Source organism: Xyrauchen texanus, chromosome 18 (assembly GCF_025860055.1).
Source record: "Xyrauchen texanus isolate HMW12.3.18 chromosome 18, RBS_HiC_50CHRs, whole genome shotgun sequence".
NCBI classification, from domain to species: Eukaryota; Metazoa; Chordata; class Actinopteri; order Cypriniformes; family Catostomidae; genus Xyrauchen; species Xyrauchen texanus.
Genome location: NC_068293.1, coordinates 32,695,453 through 32,713,130, shown reverse-complemented (window position 1 = coordinate 32,713,130; position 17,678 = coordinate 32,695,453). Strand labels below are relative to the sequence as shown.

At 37.5% G+C, this 17,678-nt stretch overlaps 1 protein-coding gene across 2 annotated transcripts; it reads right to left on the bottom strand.

Moving 5' to 3' along the window:
- Positions 1-113: 113 nt before the first annotated feature.
- Positions 114-12,769, bottom strand: LOC127658765 (serine/arginine repetitive matrix protein 2-like). Of its 2 annotated transcripts, none has more exons than XM_052148257.1 (8): positions 12,658-12,769; positions 6,877-7,013; positions 6,265-6,457; positions 6,097-6,167; positions 3,164-5,602; positions 2,599-3,035; positions 1,985-2,068; positions 114-1,790 (listed from the first exon to the last, which is right to left on the bottom strand). In XM_052148257.1, the coding sequence occupies exons 2-8, from the start codon at positions 6,902-6,904 to the stop codon at positions 1,788-1,790; spliced, it is 3,255 nt and encodes a 1,084-aa protein (XP_052004217.1). In that variant the 5' UTR covers positions 6,905-7,013; positions 12,658-12,769; the 3' UTR covers positions 114-1,787. The 2 variants fall into 2 exon arrangements, with proteins under 2 accessions (XP_052004217.1, XP_052004218.1); XM_052148258.1 differs by having other exon boundaries at positions 6,877-6,968; positions 12,658-12,752.
- Between the last annotated feature and the right edge of the window lie 4,909 nt (positions 12,770-17,678).

Sequence of the window (17,678 nt, the reverse complement as noted above, 5' to 3'; positions counted from 1 at the left end):
TCACAGTACTGTCTCCACCCTTCCGCAATAGCGAGTCTGGACAATAACTTAAACCACAATGACATTACACATTTTTTAACAGACATTGAATAATGACACTAAAATTATTTCGATTCTCCCCTTTATTTTTCAATGTTGCATTTTATACAAAGCGTGTGACATTCTATTTCACAATGTGATGGAAAGGATTTAAAAAAAAACAAAAAAAAAACTTTGCATTAAATGCAAGGAATGTGATGCTAGGCTTGTTTCTTAGATGCAAAATAACTTTTTCCATAACAACCTCAAAGTATCCTAAATGGCAATACTCATTCCCACGATAACATCAGTTGTCTAATTAAGGGAACAAAAACAGATGAAAATGAGACTTGATAATACGGTTTTAGTAATACACATCTGCTTCACATTACCATTTGGAAACCTGTTGAAAATATTGATCGAATACCAATTACAGTGCTTCAGTATAATCTGTTTAATTCTGGATTTCATAAAGTGTGGATGTTACAATGCCAAACCTAAGGCAAATATAGTGTGGCACACCCCTTCACATTGAAATGTTCTCTTAAACTGTGTCTACCTCAGAGTGAAAACATTTCTAAAGAGATTTGCAGGAGCCATGTTTTCATCACATTTTTCTTAGATAAATTATGAAAATAATCTCCACACAGTACCACAACAGATGAAGCTAAAAGGACTGACAAAATGCACACATACACATTATACAGTACACCTTACGGTAAATGTGTCTAAATAATAACCTATGTAATGTAAATCTTATGCATTGTAATCACTCCTGTGGCAGAATTTTCTCACTACTCAAAATACAGCAAACCACCCTTCAGTGCTGGGTCAAAAAAAAAAAAATTCATCAATTCATTTTGCAAGATAGAATAGCGTTGTATACCACATAACTGCATTGTGGTCTGTAGAGTAGAAAGGTGTATATTTTATGATTCTCATTGACTGAAAATAAAATAAAAATCCCTCAATGAATGGTATCTTCTGTGATTTATAGATAAAGCGAGACCACAATGTCAGTCACCAGCAAGCAACATGGGAAGGTTCAACCAAATGTATTTAAAAGAAAATCTGTGGTCAGAAATCTTACAACACACAATGCAAACATCATCCATTAAGTCTAGCACTTAAGTACAATTCTGAACCTCAACATTTAATTGCTAAAGTTCACAAACATGTTAAGGAACAAATAACAGAATTCTACTTATCAATGTACTTAAACATGTGATTAACACTTAATGATTTTTAAAAGACAGGCAAAAAATACTCCTAAAACTCACACCACATTAACATAAATTTTAAAGTGTGGTTGAACCAACAGCTCTGACCTGTGATCTCAGATTCACCACAACATCTGTATTTCCTTTTAAAGACATATCTATAATTTGGAGTTAAATCTACCAGACATCCTTCAAGGTATGAAGATGCACCAGATGTAGTGAAGGTGAGAACAATCCTGAAAACTAAACATTTCACTGTTAGCATGTCTGTTTTGAACTTTAACCCCTTTGTTCCACCTTTTGACATACTACTGAACGGTCGAAGGTCCTGTAGCTAGCAGTTGTTGCAACAACTGACAATTTAAAGATAATAGTTGAAATAAACCTTTGAAATCAATGTTTCAAGATGCTCAAGTGTCCAATCCTCTTAGCAAACGAAAGCTTCATTTATATGACAAAAAGCCTCTGGCATAATTCATCCTTTCTCCCAAAAGTGAGCCACAGGTGTCCATTATTAGGATTGTGTACAGAATACAGGAGGACAGAGGGTTACTGCAACACAGTTAATAAAACATAACATAAACAAGAGGTAAATACAAGCAAGGAAGATTGTATTCAAATCTGACAAAAACGTTTTACCATTCCAACATGTTTTAGAAAATAAACTGTACAGTAAGCTTGACCTGAAATGTGATATGCACATATATTTTACATAAATCAAAAGAAATACTTGGATAACCACTCACCCGATTCTCATCATCTTCATCATCAGAAACATGTGGGCGTGCAATACTCATCTCCTCTTTACTCTCTGCAATCTGTTTACACTTCTAAAAAACAAATGATTGGCAAAAATGAGAACTGACAATAAAAGATGTGCGGTTCAAACATTTAGAAATGGATTATTACAGCACGGTATAGATATTCCTCAAACATTTGATTCGCCACAATATTGTAACATACAGATTTCATCATTCAAAATCTAATTAACAATTTTAATATTTTATATTGTATTATTGTCAGCTTCTATTAATTTGCATACTGAATTGTGATAGGTCTAGCATCCGTTTAACCATACAGCAGCAATTACACTGAGGCAGTGTCTCTATGTGTTGATTCTTAATCACAGTTGCAGTAAACAAGAAATGTGCCGAGTGTCATGACAACAAAGCAGCTAGGGTGATGGATTACATTTATACAGAACCAAAGCCTAAAACCTAAGCTTATCCTTAAACAACACCACTATTTTTGTGCTGTCTTGCAAGCACAGGAATGTCCTCCAGCAAATGAAAATCTAGCATAATCCAAGCAACTTGGATCTTAAATCTTGGATGTATACATGTATATAACTAAATTTCACCTCTGTGAACTCTTTGATGCTCATGCTGTTAGCCTGTTGAGCCACTTTCCTCTTCACCTCCTCAATGTTTGCCAGATTAGGTGTGGGTGCGGGAGGTGGCTTGTTCGTAATAGTGGGAAGGGGAGGCATTGCAGGCATAGCTGCCAGGGCACCCATATTAGAGAGGGCAGCGGTCATGGTTGCTGCAGTCATACTTGCCATGGCAGCATTCATTGTCATGTTTGGCATTGCAGGCATGCCTGGTATACCCATGGGCAGATTCATAGGTAAATTGGGCACAGGCAGTGGTAGAGGCAGAGATAAGGGGGTTGGAGCTGGTGTTGGCAGGGGTAGCTGTAGGATTGCCTTCGGCTTGAGACTTTCAGGTATGGGCATTCCAGCTTTTGCACACATTGCAGCGGCATTAGCCTTTGCAATCTCCAACAGTTGATCTTTATCTGAGAGGGAAGGAAATTAAAGAAATAAAGATGTGATATGGACAGATATTTCTTGTTATCAGTTTGAAGTTAAATGACCTTTAACTAACAATTGTATACTTAAAGGAGATGAGTAAGGGCACATTTACCTAGGTCAGTCAGGCGTGGTGGTGTCTTGCTAGAACTGCGCCGAGATCTTGAGGTAGACCTCCTTTTACGGAGAATCAGAATTGGTGAGTGGCTTGGTTCACGTTTCCACCTATCACGTCTATCAAAAGACCTTCCCTGAAATGCTGGTCTCCTCCGGCGTGACACAGAGCGCGATCTTCTGGATCGCGACTGACGAGTTCTTGACCATGATCGAGATCTTCTCTTTCTAGCAGGAGAACGAGACCTGGATCTCTTTTTCCGGGCTGGTGACCTAGACTTTGACCGTTTCCGCTTAGGGGATTTTGAACGTTTGGTCCTTGTGTGAGATTTAGACCTTGACTTCGCCCTACGATTGGTTGATCTTGAACGTGATCTCCTTTTCCGAACAGGTGACCGTGATTTTGTTCTCCTTTTACAACTATGTGAGGGAGACCTGGATTTGCGTTTTCTTGTGGGAGACTTTAACCTCCTCTTTGGGCTGAAAGATTTAGATTTAGATCGCCTCTTCTGGGTGGACGAAGCCGATCTGGAGCGTTTTCTTAAAACAGGAGATTTTCTATTGAAGGATTTTGATTCTTTTTTTGTTGTAATTGGTGAAGGTGATCGTGAACTGTCTGAGCAATCATCTGAACATACAGTACCACGCTGAGGCACTGGTTCTGAGGAGGAGGACCTGGATCGATTTTGTCTTCCTTCACATTCGGAGGGATCTTCAGACTCGTCCTTAATAGATTTACTTTGTAGGTCACATTCTGATGATTTTAAATCCTCATTTGATGTCTTTTGTTCAGATGCACATTCAGTAGACACAGGTTTCCATCCACTTGACCCAGCATTTCCTTTTACATCTAAACTTTCCACACTAGCATCAAGAACATGCGATTTAGTCTCAGATTCCTTTGAAGTCTTATCCCTTACAGAATTTTTTTCTTTAGGAGGAGTAGGAGATTTAGAGGGTGCTTTCTTGACAGGCGACAAACTTACGGATGACTGTCGTTCCCTGGAAATGGATCTTGATGTGTCTCTCTGTGAAACTGATCTTGACCGTATATCTTTTTGCTTTTTAGTTTTTCTTAATTTAGGGGATTCAGACTTTGAATTATGCGAAAACGATCTTGACTTAGATCTTTTGCGTCGCTGCGGAGATACCGATTCTGACTTTGTGCTATGAGGGCTCCTGGACATAGACCTCCTTTTACAGACGGCAGGAGATCTCGATTGAGAGGGTCTGGAGCGTTGAGGGGACCGAGACTTACTTCGACGTCTTGGGCTTCTCGAACTTGATTGATTCCTACCCAAGGATCTTGATCTAGATCTTTTGTTTTTCCTCAAGCGTGATTTTGATTGCGTTGGAATCACAATGGATCTTGAGCGTGTTCGCCTTGCTCTTCTGAGAGATCTGGACCTGGACCGTCTTGTACGAGATACAGGCATCCTTTTGTGGGAGCGAGACCTTGAGCGTCTTCCTCTCCGTATAGATCTGGATCGTGATCTTGAGCGCAGATTCTTCCGCAGAGAAATTGATTGTTTTGATCTCGAGCATGAACGCTTTTGTCTTCCAGCTGACCTAGACCTTGACCTGTGAGCACGCCATGGGGACCTGGTCCTGGATCTTCTATTTCTTGTACGAGATCTTGAGTCAGAGCGATACCCTCTTTTTCCAGAGAGTGACCTAGATCTGCGCCCAGGTTTCCTTATTGCTTTGGATGGTTTACTTCCTGATGGAGATCTTGAGCCTCTTGTTTTTGCTTGATTTTTCCTACCAGAGGCAGACACAGACCTCTCCCTTGAAGAGGATCTGTCATTACGATGTCCTGATTTACCAGATGACTGCTTTGGAGTTCTGGAGCGACTATGTTTAGGTTTTGTACGTTTGGTGTATGAGAGTGATCGTGACCTTGACCTGGAGAGGTTCCCGTTTGCTTCGTTTGAGATATCCTTCTGCCCAGCTTGCTCTTTGTGAACATTCTCTAGTTTAGGGATAATATCAGGAAGCTCTTGAGCTTTACCAAAATTTTCATTTTTGCCAATAGATTCTACCCTCTCACGATCCGTCCCATTATCGGCAATTGGTGCATGTGCACTCTCAGGAGAAACATTTTTTCTCCCTCCAGGTTTCAAGCTTTCTGCTTCACTGTGATCAGGTGACACATTTCTCTTTTTATCTTCCAGTTGGGGTATGCAGTCTTTAAATTTGTCATTAGCTGCAGTGATGGGTGACTTCCTGTCCAACTTTAAGGACTCCACTTTCAACTTTTGTGATTGTTTGAACTCCGGTTCCGATTCTGACCCTGATACTGAAGTACTCTCTGATCTTGAGCGAGATGAAGATTTTTTCCCTTGCTTTTCATCCTCTTTCCGTCTTCTTTTTTTCTTCTTCTTCCCAATGCGATGTTTCTGTTTTTTTACCTTAGCATCACCTTCCCCATCACTAAGATCTGGCAAGAAAAATATCTTTTATGGTTTTTAACATATTAAATCTTCAGATTATGCATTTCATTTACTTATTACATTCAAACAAATGGTATACTAGGGAGGGTAGAGTAACACGAGGTAACCTCCTAGTGGTCGCGACTAAGTGTTTCCCTCTCACAATGAGGCGCGTGGTAAGTTGTGCGTGGATCGCGGAGAGTAGCATGATCCTCCACATGCTGCGAGTCTCCGCGGTGTCATGCACAGCAAGCCACGTGATAAAATGCACAGATTGACAGTCTCAGAAGCGGAGGTAACTGAGACTTGTCCTCCGCCACCCAGATTGAGGTGAATAACCGCACCACTGCGAGGACCTAGAAAGTAATGGGAATCAGGCATTCCAAAATTGTGAGAAAAGGGGATACAAAAATATATATAATTGTGCATCCATGTGTAATAGCAATGTGCCGGGTGACTGAACTGTTAAGCTTTGAAACATTGAGAAATTAAATAAATGTACCTTCTGTACAGTTTTTTGTAGCATTTGCACGATCATCTGCCTCAATGTTTGATGAGCCATCTTTTTTTATGCTGCAATACAAAAGCATACATTTTAAATGAAAATAAATACAGCATCAAAAAATACATGAGTCACAAACTGTTGCTAAGCAACCAAACAAACTCTCACCTAGTTCTTGTTCGAGAATTTCCATCCGACTCTACTCCAGATTCAGAGCTACTCTCTTTTTCACCCTTTCGCTTCTTTCGTTTCTTCTTACTTTTGTGTTTCTTATGTTTCTTAATTTTTTTTCTTGGGGTCTCACTGCCATCCTTAACAGTAATGCCTTCATATGGAACAGCAGTATCAGATGGGTCATCATCTGTGGAGCAATCACACACTTTACAAACATTTAGATGAACAAACACTGCCTACAGTGTGAAGCAACTGTGGTCTACCATTAAAGTTAAGAAATTACAATGAAGACTTCATCTCCTCAAAGGAAATACAACAGGAACATTTGTTCTTAAAGTTTTAAACTTATGTCTGAAATAACATGGCGGTAACATCAATACAGTCATCTGTGAAAGCAATTTGGAACACTCAAACAAGCTACAGGGCAGGTCCATCAATGATTATCTTTTGTGAAAATTAACAATTTGCCCATATTAAGGCATGTTAAACTCCTAGCATTCTTTTCATCACTGTGATTTGTCATAAGCAACCTTCCACATCATTTCTTGATAAAGCACACTGCTAATCATGATTGCATAAAGAGGGAAGCATTACACTGTAACTTACCAGGACCGGTGTTCATGGCACATTCCATTTCAAAAACTGGTACAACCGATTCCCAAACGTAGTTTCAGGTATAAAATTCTGCTGTCCTTGCTCTGCAAATTGGGAGACACAAAATGTGTTGACCCTCAGTTTTCACTCTGTAAAGAAAAACATAAATAAACTTTACTAATCCAATGTATTATAAAATTAACTAATACTTCATCCCATATTCTGAAGGCAAATGAAGTACTGGGAGCCTCTCAAAGTTTGTACAACTTCAACAAGGTTCAATTAAATGCAAAAAAAAAAAAAAACAACGCACAAATAAAGTGTTTTGGGCAGGTTGATGTGACTTTTTGCCCTATAGGGCCCATGCTGCGTTATTGCACTGTTCATTATATCCATTCACTTTCATTTTAAGGATCTGAGCTAAATTATTTTTCTTTTAATGTGTTCTGGTGAAGAAAGAAAGTCATACACACCTGGGATAACATGAGGGTGAGTAAATAATGAGAATTTATATTTTTGTGTGAACTATTCCCTTTATTTATTGTTGTTGTTGTTGTGAATGCTGCTTAGTTAAATAGGTCACAAAGGTAAAAGCTATACATCTATCTGGCTAACATAGATGAGGTTCTGTCAAAAGTAATAATTTGTGAGAGACTGAGGCATCAGTGAGAATGCAGAGCTCGATATTAAAGCTTGTCCCCGGACAAGTAGATTTTTGAATCAAATCACTTTGTCACGCTACCATGTACACAAGTGCAACAGTAGGTGATATTCTTGTGTGCAGTTCCGAGCAACATAGCAGTCATGACAGTGACGAGACATTTACCAATTACAGTAAACAACATACTTCCACAACACAATAATTATATACAATGTACAGTAAATACACACAATATATAGAATACACAATATACAATACAATAAGTAAAGAGTATATGAAATTATATATATATATATATTGTTGGAGAATATGTTGACAGTCCAGTGTGAGATTATAGATTAATAAAGTGCAGTGCTAATTATTGATCAAGTGTTCAACAGTCTGACTGCTTGGGGGAAGAAGCTGTCATGTATTCGGCTGGTGCGGGTCCTGATGCTGCGATACCGCCTGCCTGATGGTAGCAGTGAGAACAGACCATGACTCGGGTGGCTGAAGTCTCTGATGATCCTCCGAGCTTTTTTCACACACCGCCTTGTATATATGTCCTGGAGGGAGGGTAGCTCACCTCCGATGATGTTTCTGGCAGTTCCCACCACCCTTTGTAGGGCTTTGCAGTTGTGGGCGGTGCAATTGCCGTAAAAAAAAGAGATCATTTTACTTGCCCGACCAGACAAGCAGACTGATTAAAATGCCAAAAACAAAACAAAAATAACCAGCCATAATTGTGATAGCCTAGGCCTGTGTCACTTATTAGAAAGTTCATATTCTTATTCTTGCTGTTGAAAGTAATCCAGAGTAGTGTTGTCAAAAATACAAGTACTCCGGTACCAAGTCAGTACACAAACAATTTTTTGTTTTTTTTCGACAAGCAAAGCTGCTGCGGAGTCTCAACTGAATCTTGTTGAAAAGAAAAGTGGAAAACCCCAGGTTTGGAAATTCTTTGTATTTGAGAATGATGAAAAGGGAAACATCATGGATCAGCAAAACCCTATTTGTAAACGGTGCTTTCACAATTTTCTGACGAAGGGAGGAAACACAAACTTAATAAAGCTCCTGAAAGACAGACACCCAGATTTATTCAAGCAAAAAAAACAGTTGAGTTTAAAAGCATATTATCATTTGCATTAGAGCTGAAACGATTAGTCGACAACGTCGAAATAAAACATTTACAAGAAAAATCTTTGTTGTCGAATAGTCATTTGATCTCATTTAACGTAAAATTAAATCATATTAAACTGTAATTATGACGCGAGAGAGCAGCACTGCAGTTCGCGCCTGACTGAGGAGAGAAAGAATTACACAGATCACAGTCCAGATGCACTCTAAACATTCACAGCTTCATTTTATGTAGATCCCAAAGTATTAGGGAATTATAAAAAGAAAGTAAATTCAGAAGCAGTCTCGTTGTGGAATAAGCAGAGCCAGAGCTCTTTAAAGGAAACATCCCGGCGTTACAAATAGTTATATTTAATGTGTTAAAGCTTTATTAAATTTCAAATAATACAGAAGCAGATCATGTTAATAACTATAAACTCAGAAACTGGCATTTCTCTGTGTGGTAAGCACCTCTTCTAGGAGTTGTGCGAATGTCCCAATCTAAGGGGGAGAGATTGAAACTACACCCGGCTGAGAGAGACTCTGCCTCTGGGATGCCGATCCCTCGAGCGTTCACGCTTAATGCAGCTAGATTAGAACGCGATGGCTCGCGACTTATTTAATCATAATATTTGTCACTGTGCATTTCTTATCGTGAAGAAAAATGGCAAATGGCATTCTATTGTATGCTTGTTTATTTGCTTAAAGGGTAACTAAACCCTAAACCAACTTTTTTTAGTTAATGATCTGTAAGCATGGGGCTTTATTAGTACTGGTCATTGATTCAAGTAATTTATTTGACATTTGTGTATAAAGTGTTTTAATTCTACAATATATGGTGTAAAAACGTCTGAGTGCTGCCCTCTTCAGGTTGAACGGTGGCTACTGCAGTTGAATTTTCCTATTGGCTGTTGCGGTACTTCATGACGTAAGCGGTGACAGCTGACGTAAGCAGGTTCCAGCTCACCACGCCAGATTCATGTACATGTCGTCTTGCGACCGTGTGAGGAATAATAATAACATAGAGTCTGACAGCAGCTGTCAATTAATCCGTCACTACGAGTCTAAAGAGAACATAAACAGTCTGTCTAGTGTGTCATTACAATAATTAAACCACCATAACAAGAACACTTGCTGCTCTTGACTTCAGGATTTCTGAACCCTCTGTCCTCAACTATGGAGAACAGCTGGTCATCCAGGGTCATGAATTCCATAATTTTTCTCGTGCTTTAGCTGCTTTAACCTTTTTAGCTTCTTTTTTAAAATGGGCCTTTTCAGCTGGGTGATGTTGTTTTAAATGTCTAATTAGGTTTGTTGTTCCGAAAGTTATTGTGGTGGTTCCCCCGCGGTTTACTTTGGCATTACAATTATTACACATTTCGAACTTTATGTATTCTTCACTCACAGTGAAGATCTTCCACGCCAATGACATGTTTACATGCAGCTGTGACGTTATTGCCTGCGCCGCTGGCAACAAAACGGACCGGCTTGGAATCGGAAAGACGTGAGGCTGACCGGCCGGTCAACGATCCGGCCGAGCATGCGGAAAACCGGCTAATTCCGGTCCCTGGCCGGTCGATCGGTGCATCTCTAATATATATCTCATGATAATTCTGACCAACTCCTCTGTTCTTTATCACATCAGCCTTCGCTTGTCTGTCTAATGAGAAGTCTTTGAAGCTTTTTTACATATTAAATGTACAGTTTTGCCAGGATTGAAAAGTGTATTTTTTTTTTGATAAAAACAAAAAAACAACAAAAACCTGCATGCAGTAAAACATGAGGATAACACTGCATTTTGGTTATAATGGTAAAATACCCATAAGCCTTTGCACTTGAATAAGTATGCATGCTTTGGGAATGCATTGGGGCTACAAACAAACCAAAAAAACATGTACAAATGTTTTTATTCAGACTTAACAGAAGTCTTAGTTGAATTATTATTGTTGTTTTGTTATCAAGTTGTGTTTTGTTTGAAGTCACCATTATGGTGATTAGTGTTCTCGAGCTGGCACCTCAGACCTTCTTTATTATTATATTATGTTCTTCCGGCCAGTCAATTTGTGTTTGAGTAAAACACGAGTTGATGCACTGTGCTAGTTGGAAGACAAAACCTAAGGTCAGACTGAATATCTGATCCTACCAAGCAAATTGCACTAAACGTGTCAATAGTGATGCATTACACATAAAAACATAAACGCAAAAACAGTAAACATATTTCAGCAAATTAAATCAGCAAAATGAGTGTTTGATGTTTTTTTTATGAACTTACAGAATAACAGAAGTTAAGAACAAGACAGACACAGATATCAACTCTGGGCATACAAATCGCAACAATGGTGACAATTAACAAACAAAATTTTACATAAAGTAAAAGCTGAACAATAAAATACAAGTATCCTAGACTGCAAAAAAAAACTATCAAAATAAACCAGCAAATAGTAAAAATGAAAGCAAATTCTTCAATTCTTCAAATTCTCAGTGCATGCTGGGAACAAAGCTATTAATTTCAACAACAGTAGACAGTAAGTAATTTAACAGCAATATGCTGCTAAATTGCAGTTGTTTACTGTAGCTTTCAAAAACAGTATCTTGCTGTTAATTTCAAGAACGGTAACAAACCATATTTTTACAGTATAATGCTGGCAACCACAGCTGCCAGTAGTTTACTGTTTTTTTTTTTACAGGATTTTTTTTTTACAGTGTAGGTACACTATTAGGTTGGGCATCGGTCATAATTTTAGAAGAATATACAACATTTTTTTGACATGTTACTTGAGCATGTAACTTTTTTTCTCTGGAAAAGTAACTTTTTTTTACTCAGACAAGAGAATGAGCAATTTAATTTTCCAGAGGACAAGCACATGACAATGCTTAATGTCAAGCCCTGGAATGGGTTAAAAATTATCACATTACAAAACGCATAAAGCAAAAGCATTTATGACCATTATAACCATATCATTTCCATCTATTTCAGAAAATTAGAAAACTGATTATGAAAAAAACACAGACTAACTCTTTCAAAAATGTACCATGGTAATTACAGTCTGCCCCAAAATGCAATTGCTACAGTGAAATCATAAATCTGGGATCTTGTGAGGCTCTTCCTGCATCTGTTATGAATGAAGAATGACTGTGGTAACAATGCTATTTTGGAGGAAACTATCGTCAACATGGTACATGTGTTCAACCGAAATATGTATGACAATTGTGTTACTACTCTAAGCTGGATATAAACTATCTAGATCAGATATTTAAAAAAATAAATAAATAAATAAATAAAAACACACAAAAATGGAGCCATCACTGACTGAGCCATGCAACTGCCAGTACTGTATAATTGCAAGTACGTAGGAACAACGTACTTACATAACCACGAAAATAACCAGCGTTTTTTTTTTTTTATTATTATTATTATTTGACAAACGACTACCCAGGCACTAACATATAACCCACAAATATTATAATAAACACTAGTACATATTGCAGTAAGCAATAACAGCCAAACCGATTAGCATGATGAAGAGTACGCATGAAACAAAACGCGTGGCCACAAAGCTACCAAATAAGCTCAATAATACACGGTATAATTGTGAGCGCATTTTAATAGACTTCTAACAAAAGTAACTGCGATATAATCCGTGTTCTTGCGTGATTGTTTATACGTTTTTTCATTCAAAATTTAGGAGACGGGCCACGCGCGCGGCTAACTCAACACGCGCATGCTACAAAGGCTAATTCTGCAAGCGTGCCCATCACTTGTGCTGACTACATGCACTTCAGGTACAGTACACTTAATCTGGCCGGTTGGGTTATATTATATAATGTGTGCGTAAAAATAGCAATGCATCGAAAAACACGGTTTGCTGAGTGGTTTCGTGTATCACGCGGACAAAGACTCGATAGCTTATGTTAGCTTAGCAAACCGTTCGCCACATCTTTAAACACAAACAAAACCTCCAGCTCAACTCTTACTAAACTAATTAATAACTTAAGTTTTACTGTTCTTGATAAATATTGTTTTCACATCTCCTGACCTGTGTCCTTGATTCCTGGCTGGAATCAGTTACGAAACCTCGGGAAATTTGCTCGCCGTTGGTCGCCATGACATTCAGACCACAGTCAGTCAGCCAGTCGTATCCCAGAAACACATGGGACCGCAAGATTTCTTCGTTTATCTCTAACAAATACTACAAAGCATATTAGCCGCATCTATTTGGAGGCCCAAACCTGCATAAATAATAAACAAATAAATAAATGTAATAATAAAAATATAAAGGAATAAATGTCTTTATAAAACAAATATAAGTTTTTAATTACATTTATTCCTGAATGTATTATTGTATGACTTTATTCCTTTATTATTTTCTATATTTAATTTTAACTTTATTTTTATTATTTTTAACTTTTAATTATTTATTCATTTATTTTGCATATTTTTTTTTTATTTATGTGTTAATTTATTTTTTATATTTATTTATTTCCATATTTATAATATCCCCATGTATATTTATTTATTTATACATGTATTTATTTTTACTTTTCTGTGTTCAACATGGAAATGAGGGAGGCGGTCCTTGCGTAGCTCCAGTGCATCATTGGTTAAGAGTACATAGAAGCAGATGGACCTCCCACCTTGACTCGCACATATTTTGAATATGCAGGTAATGTTTTGCAGAGAGTTTAACAATCCAGGATGTGTGAATGTGTGAATATGCGACATTCATACCAGCATACAGCTCTCCTAAAACATCAATAAGCACCTCTATTCTAAATGAAACATAGTCATTTGATGCGTGGTTATCGACTTCATGCGCAAGTTGCGCAACTCTCTAGATATATGTGAAGCGTCAGCTATAGATTTTTTTATTTTTATTATAGAACTTATATATCCAGACATACATAAACGATCATAACAACAGAAATCAATAGTATGGATTTGCGGACATCAAAATATGGAGTTATATACACAGAAAAAAAAAAGAAAAGCATAAGGTTAAATCATATAATTTATGAAACTTGCTCATTTTGTGGTTTTGTTGAAGAAACAGCTCCCCATTTATTTTGTGATTGTAGTATAACCAATACATCTTGGATTGACTTAAACTCTTATGTTTTTAGCCCCACAAATAGCAATATTTTACATGATATGGCTATGACCTAACGTCACATCAAAACAAGTCAAGAGTAATCGAGCACATGCTTCAATCTACAATAAGCCAATGGTAAGCAGGACCCGCCCACATCATTATCATACAAGAGACAGAAATGTAAGAATAAATACAAAAATAAATAAATGTGGGAATATTTAAATATAGAAATAAATACATGTGGGAATAAATAAATATAAAAATAAATGAATGCATAAATAAATAATAATAAAACAAAAACAAATGAAAGAATAAAAAAAGTTTTAAAGAATAAAAATAAAAAGAGAAAATAATAAATAAAAAGAAAAAAAATAAATAAAGGGGAAAAAGTCATACAAAAATAAATTCAGGAATAACTTTAATTAAAAACGAATTATATTTGTTTTATCAAGACATTTATTCCTTTATTTATTTTCTTATTATTACATTTATTTATTTATGTATTTATTTATTATATTTGCATGTTTTGTCCTCCATACATCTAGTGTCATCCTAATGAATGCACATTCACAATTTCCCTGGAGAAGAAGCTTTATTGCCTAGTATGGAATGTGTCATGGTGACAGAATCTTCCAGTGCAAAGAAAATGCAACCATAAACATACATACAAACAAAATATACATTTAAACGTAATACATATAGTGACATAAAAATGTAAAAAATTAAGATATACCATCAATAAAAAGAGAAATATACAATAGAGCAATAATATTGTTCGAATATTTTATATACAGTTATGTGCAGGTGATGTAATATATTGAAGATGAGGTAGTATATGTTAAAAAATATAAATTAACTATAGATATAAGTAGGGAAGGATGGATTGATTGAATATTGCAAAATGTTGTGTTGACAAAAAGGAAAGTATTTGTGGGCACTTTAAACTGTTCATGAGGTGGATGGCCTAAGTGGAAAAAAACTGTTCCTGTGCCTGGATGTTCTGGTGCTCAGTGCTCTGTAGTGCCAGAAGACAACAGTTCGAAAAGAAAGTGTGCTGGGTGAATGGCAGAGGCATTTCCAGCATTGAAGGACATCCGGGGCTTAGCCGAGACCATTTTATTTTCACACTAGCAACCACTTCTCTGTAGTCCAAAGCTGGTGAGAGGGTATTCTTTGAGTTCTGCTCTTGCTGGGCCTGTTTCTACAGTTCCTAAATCTTCCACTCTAGTATATCCTCGACTAACTCATTCTCTCTCCTCCCTGAATCATCTGTGATGCAAAAGAACAGATACAGCACATAACGTATTGCAAATCAGCTTCAAACAACTAATTCATCAAGTGCTACATATGTCAAATTGTAGACCAATACCATTGAAGAAAATGTATTGGGAAGAGCAGATCAGTTGGATTGCCCTAAGATCTATCATGATTCTTGAATTTTCATGTGCATTACCATAAAGTCATCACAAAAGAGTTATATTATAGTAAGTAAAGTGAGGTAAAAAAAATATTTAATATAAATAATTTATATTTTTTTACATAAATAGTCAAAATGATGTATAAGATCCTAAGTTAAAGCAATACATGAATTACTTTAGTCTAAGTTCATTGACACACTATGGCATCGAACTGTATATAATTCTCAATGTTCATCTGTCAAAATCCATTCATTAGGATCATTAGGAGCATTGGGATAAACAATGTTTCACTTTTAACTTTCTCTAAAGTAAAGTGACTGATTAATTGTTACCAGTTCCCATGCCTGATTCTGGCACAGCTGCTACTCCTCAGTCTGTAGCTCATCTTTCCTACCCTCTACAAAACCATTTAATCAAATCAAAGTGTATATTCACTTCAAACTAATATCACAAAACAAGTCACACATACATTTTATGTTAATGCTTATTGGTTATCCTTAGAGAAAACAACACCTGATAAACAGTGTTACAATAAATGCAAACTTTAATACAGTGAAAAAGACACTTTATTGTGCAATTAGCACAACATAACATGTAACATGTATATAAATAAATAACAATTTCCTACATTCTTTTGAATGTCCATGTACTAAAATAAAATATTTGATGCCATGAGTGTACCTTCATTTACTATTACTATTATTTTGAATGGCCATGGAAAATGAAGCAATGTGATAATTTTACCTGGTCAGAAAAAGAAGTCCGTTAATTTACCTGATGAACTTTCACCTTTTGCTGACCCTTTATGCTTCGCAGAGCTATAATGTGTGCTTCTAAATCACTTGCACCTTTATTAGCAACTGACACATAAGTGCCATCTTTTCATGTCATACATTCTGCTTCCCACTGATATCCGCCTGGAGGAAAGCATGGGAATTTTTGTGCAAATCTTCTTTAAATTTGCACTTTTCTTTGGGCATTGTTTCCACTCAGCTGTCATTTGCTGCTACTGTCAAGCAACTGTTTAATGCCGAACACAACAGCACTTTGTGCGTTCACGGAGAGATTGACAGGCAGGAATTTGGCCAATAGTTGCTGCAAGCCTCTTATTGGTGGACCAATTGGTGTGCGAGAAGGCGGGACTTACAAAGAGGTGTTACAGCAATGCAAATATGCGCACACTCAAAATAAAATATTAGACCAGATACACATCATAATGCAACTACAGCCGAATCCTGGACATTTTCGCAAATTTAGAAATCCCGGCCGGACGCATTTTTAAGGTCCGAAAAAGAGGACATGTCCGGGAAAAAGAGGATGTATGGTCACCCAACTACTGTGGGTGAAAGCCAGCCAGATGATGATCAGATGATGAAAAATTTTAATTCTTACCCACTGACTTCGGAAAAATCCCCAAAGCCTCATTTGTTTCATTTTTGCTGTCTTTCCTGCTAACTGCTGTTAACTCGCCACTAAGTAACGTTAGTTGATGTAAGCCCCTCCCCTACCTGCTGCATATTCAACAGAGAGGAAGAAACGGAGTAGCCCATAGGCTACCGACATCAAAGAAACTTATTCTATTGGCTAGATTATTTTTAAGACCTATGTCTATTTTTACAGGCTGTATGCAGTATGTGCAAAGCCAAAGCACAGTGAAATAAGGGAACTTATGATTTCGAGGGTTTACATAGGCTATTGTACGGTTTTCATCCGGTTGTCAGTCAACATTTCAAAATACATTCGGGGCTGAAGCCCCGTCAAATTCGACTGACGCCGCGTCTGGTGAATGGGGTCAAGAGTGTTTTTACCAGTGCCGATTTCTGAGGGCCAGCAAAACATTCTCTGCTGGCCTAATATGCCAAATAAATAAATATTTTTCATCCTTTCATTCTCAATCACCTTTTTGCCTATGTATTTTTAATCAATTTCCACTCTTAATTAATCTACAAACAAATATGAAGATGGCGTTCTCATCAGCGTAAGACGTCGTGCAAATCGACCCCCGCTACCCAGTATACTACTGGCAAATGTTCAGTCTCTGGACAACAAGCTCTGAGAGCCCGGATCTTTTTCCAACGAGAGACGAGGGACAGTTGCGTTATCTGCCTTACGGAAACCTGGATGTCTGCGGAGATTCCAGACTCGGTCATCGAACCCGCGGGTTTCTCCGAGGATAGAGCGAAAGACCTCTCAGGTAAAAGCAGAGGTGGTGGTGTATGTTTTATGATCAACAAATCACGGTGTGATCAGAGGAACGCACATTTTATCAAGTCCATTTGCTCTCCTGATCTGGAATTACTCATGCTTCTGTGTCGACCATTCTGGCTACCAAGGGAATTCACAGCGGTCATTATCACTGCAGTGTACATCCCCCCACAAGCCGACACAGACCGGCACTCAAGGAACTGTATGGGAGTGTAAGTGAGCAGGAAACCGTGCACTTTGAGGCCGCGTTCATTGTTACCGGGGACTGTAACAAAGCCAATTTTTAAACAATCGCACTAAATTACCACCAACACATCAGCTTCAACACATGAGGGGACTGTTTTG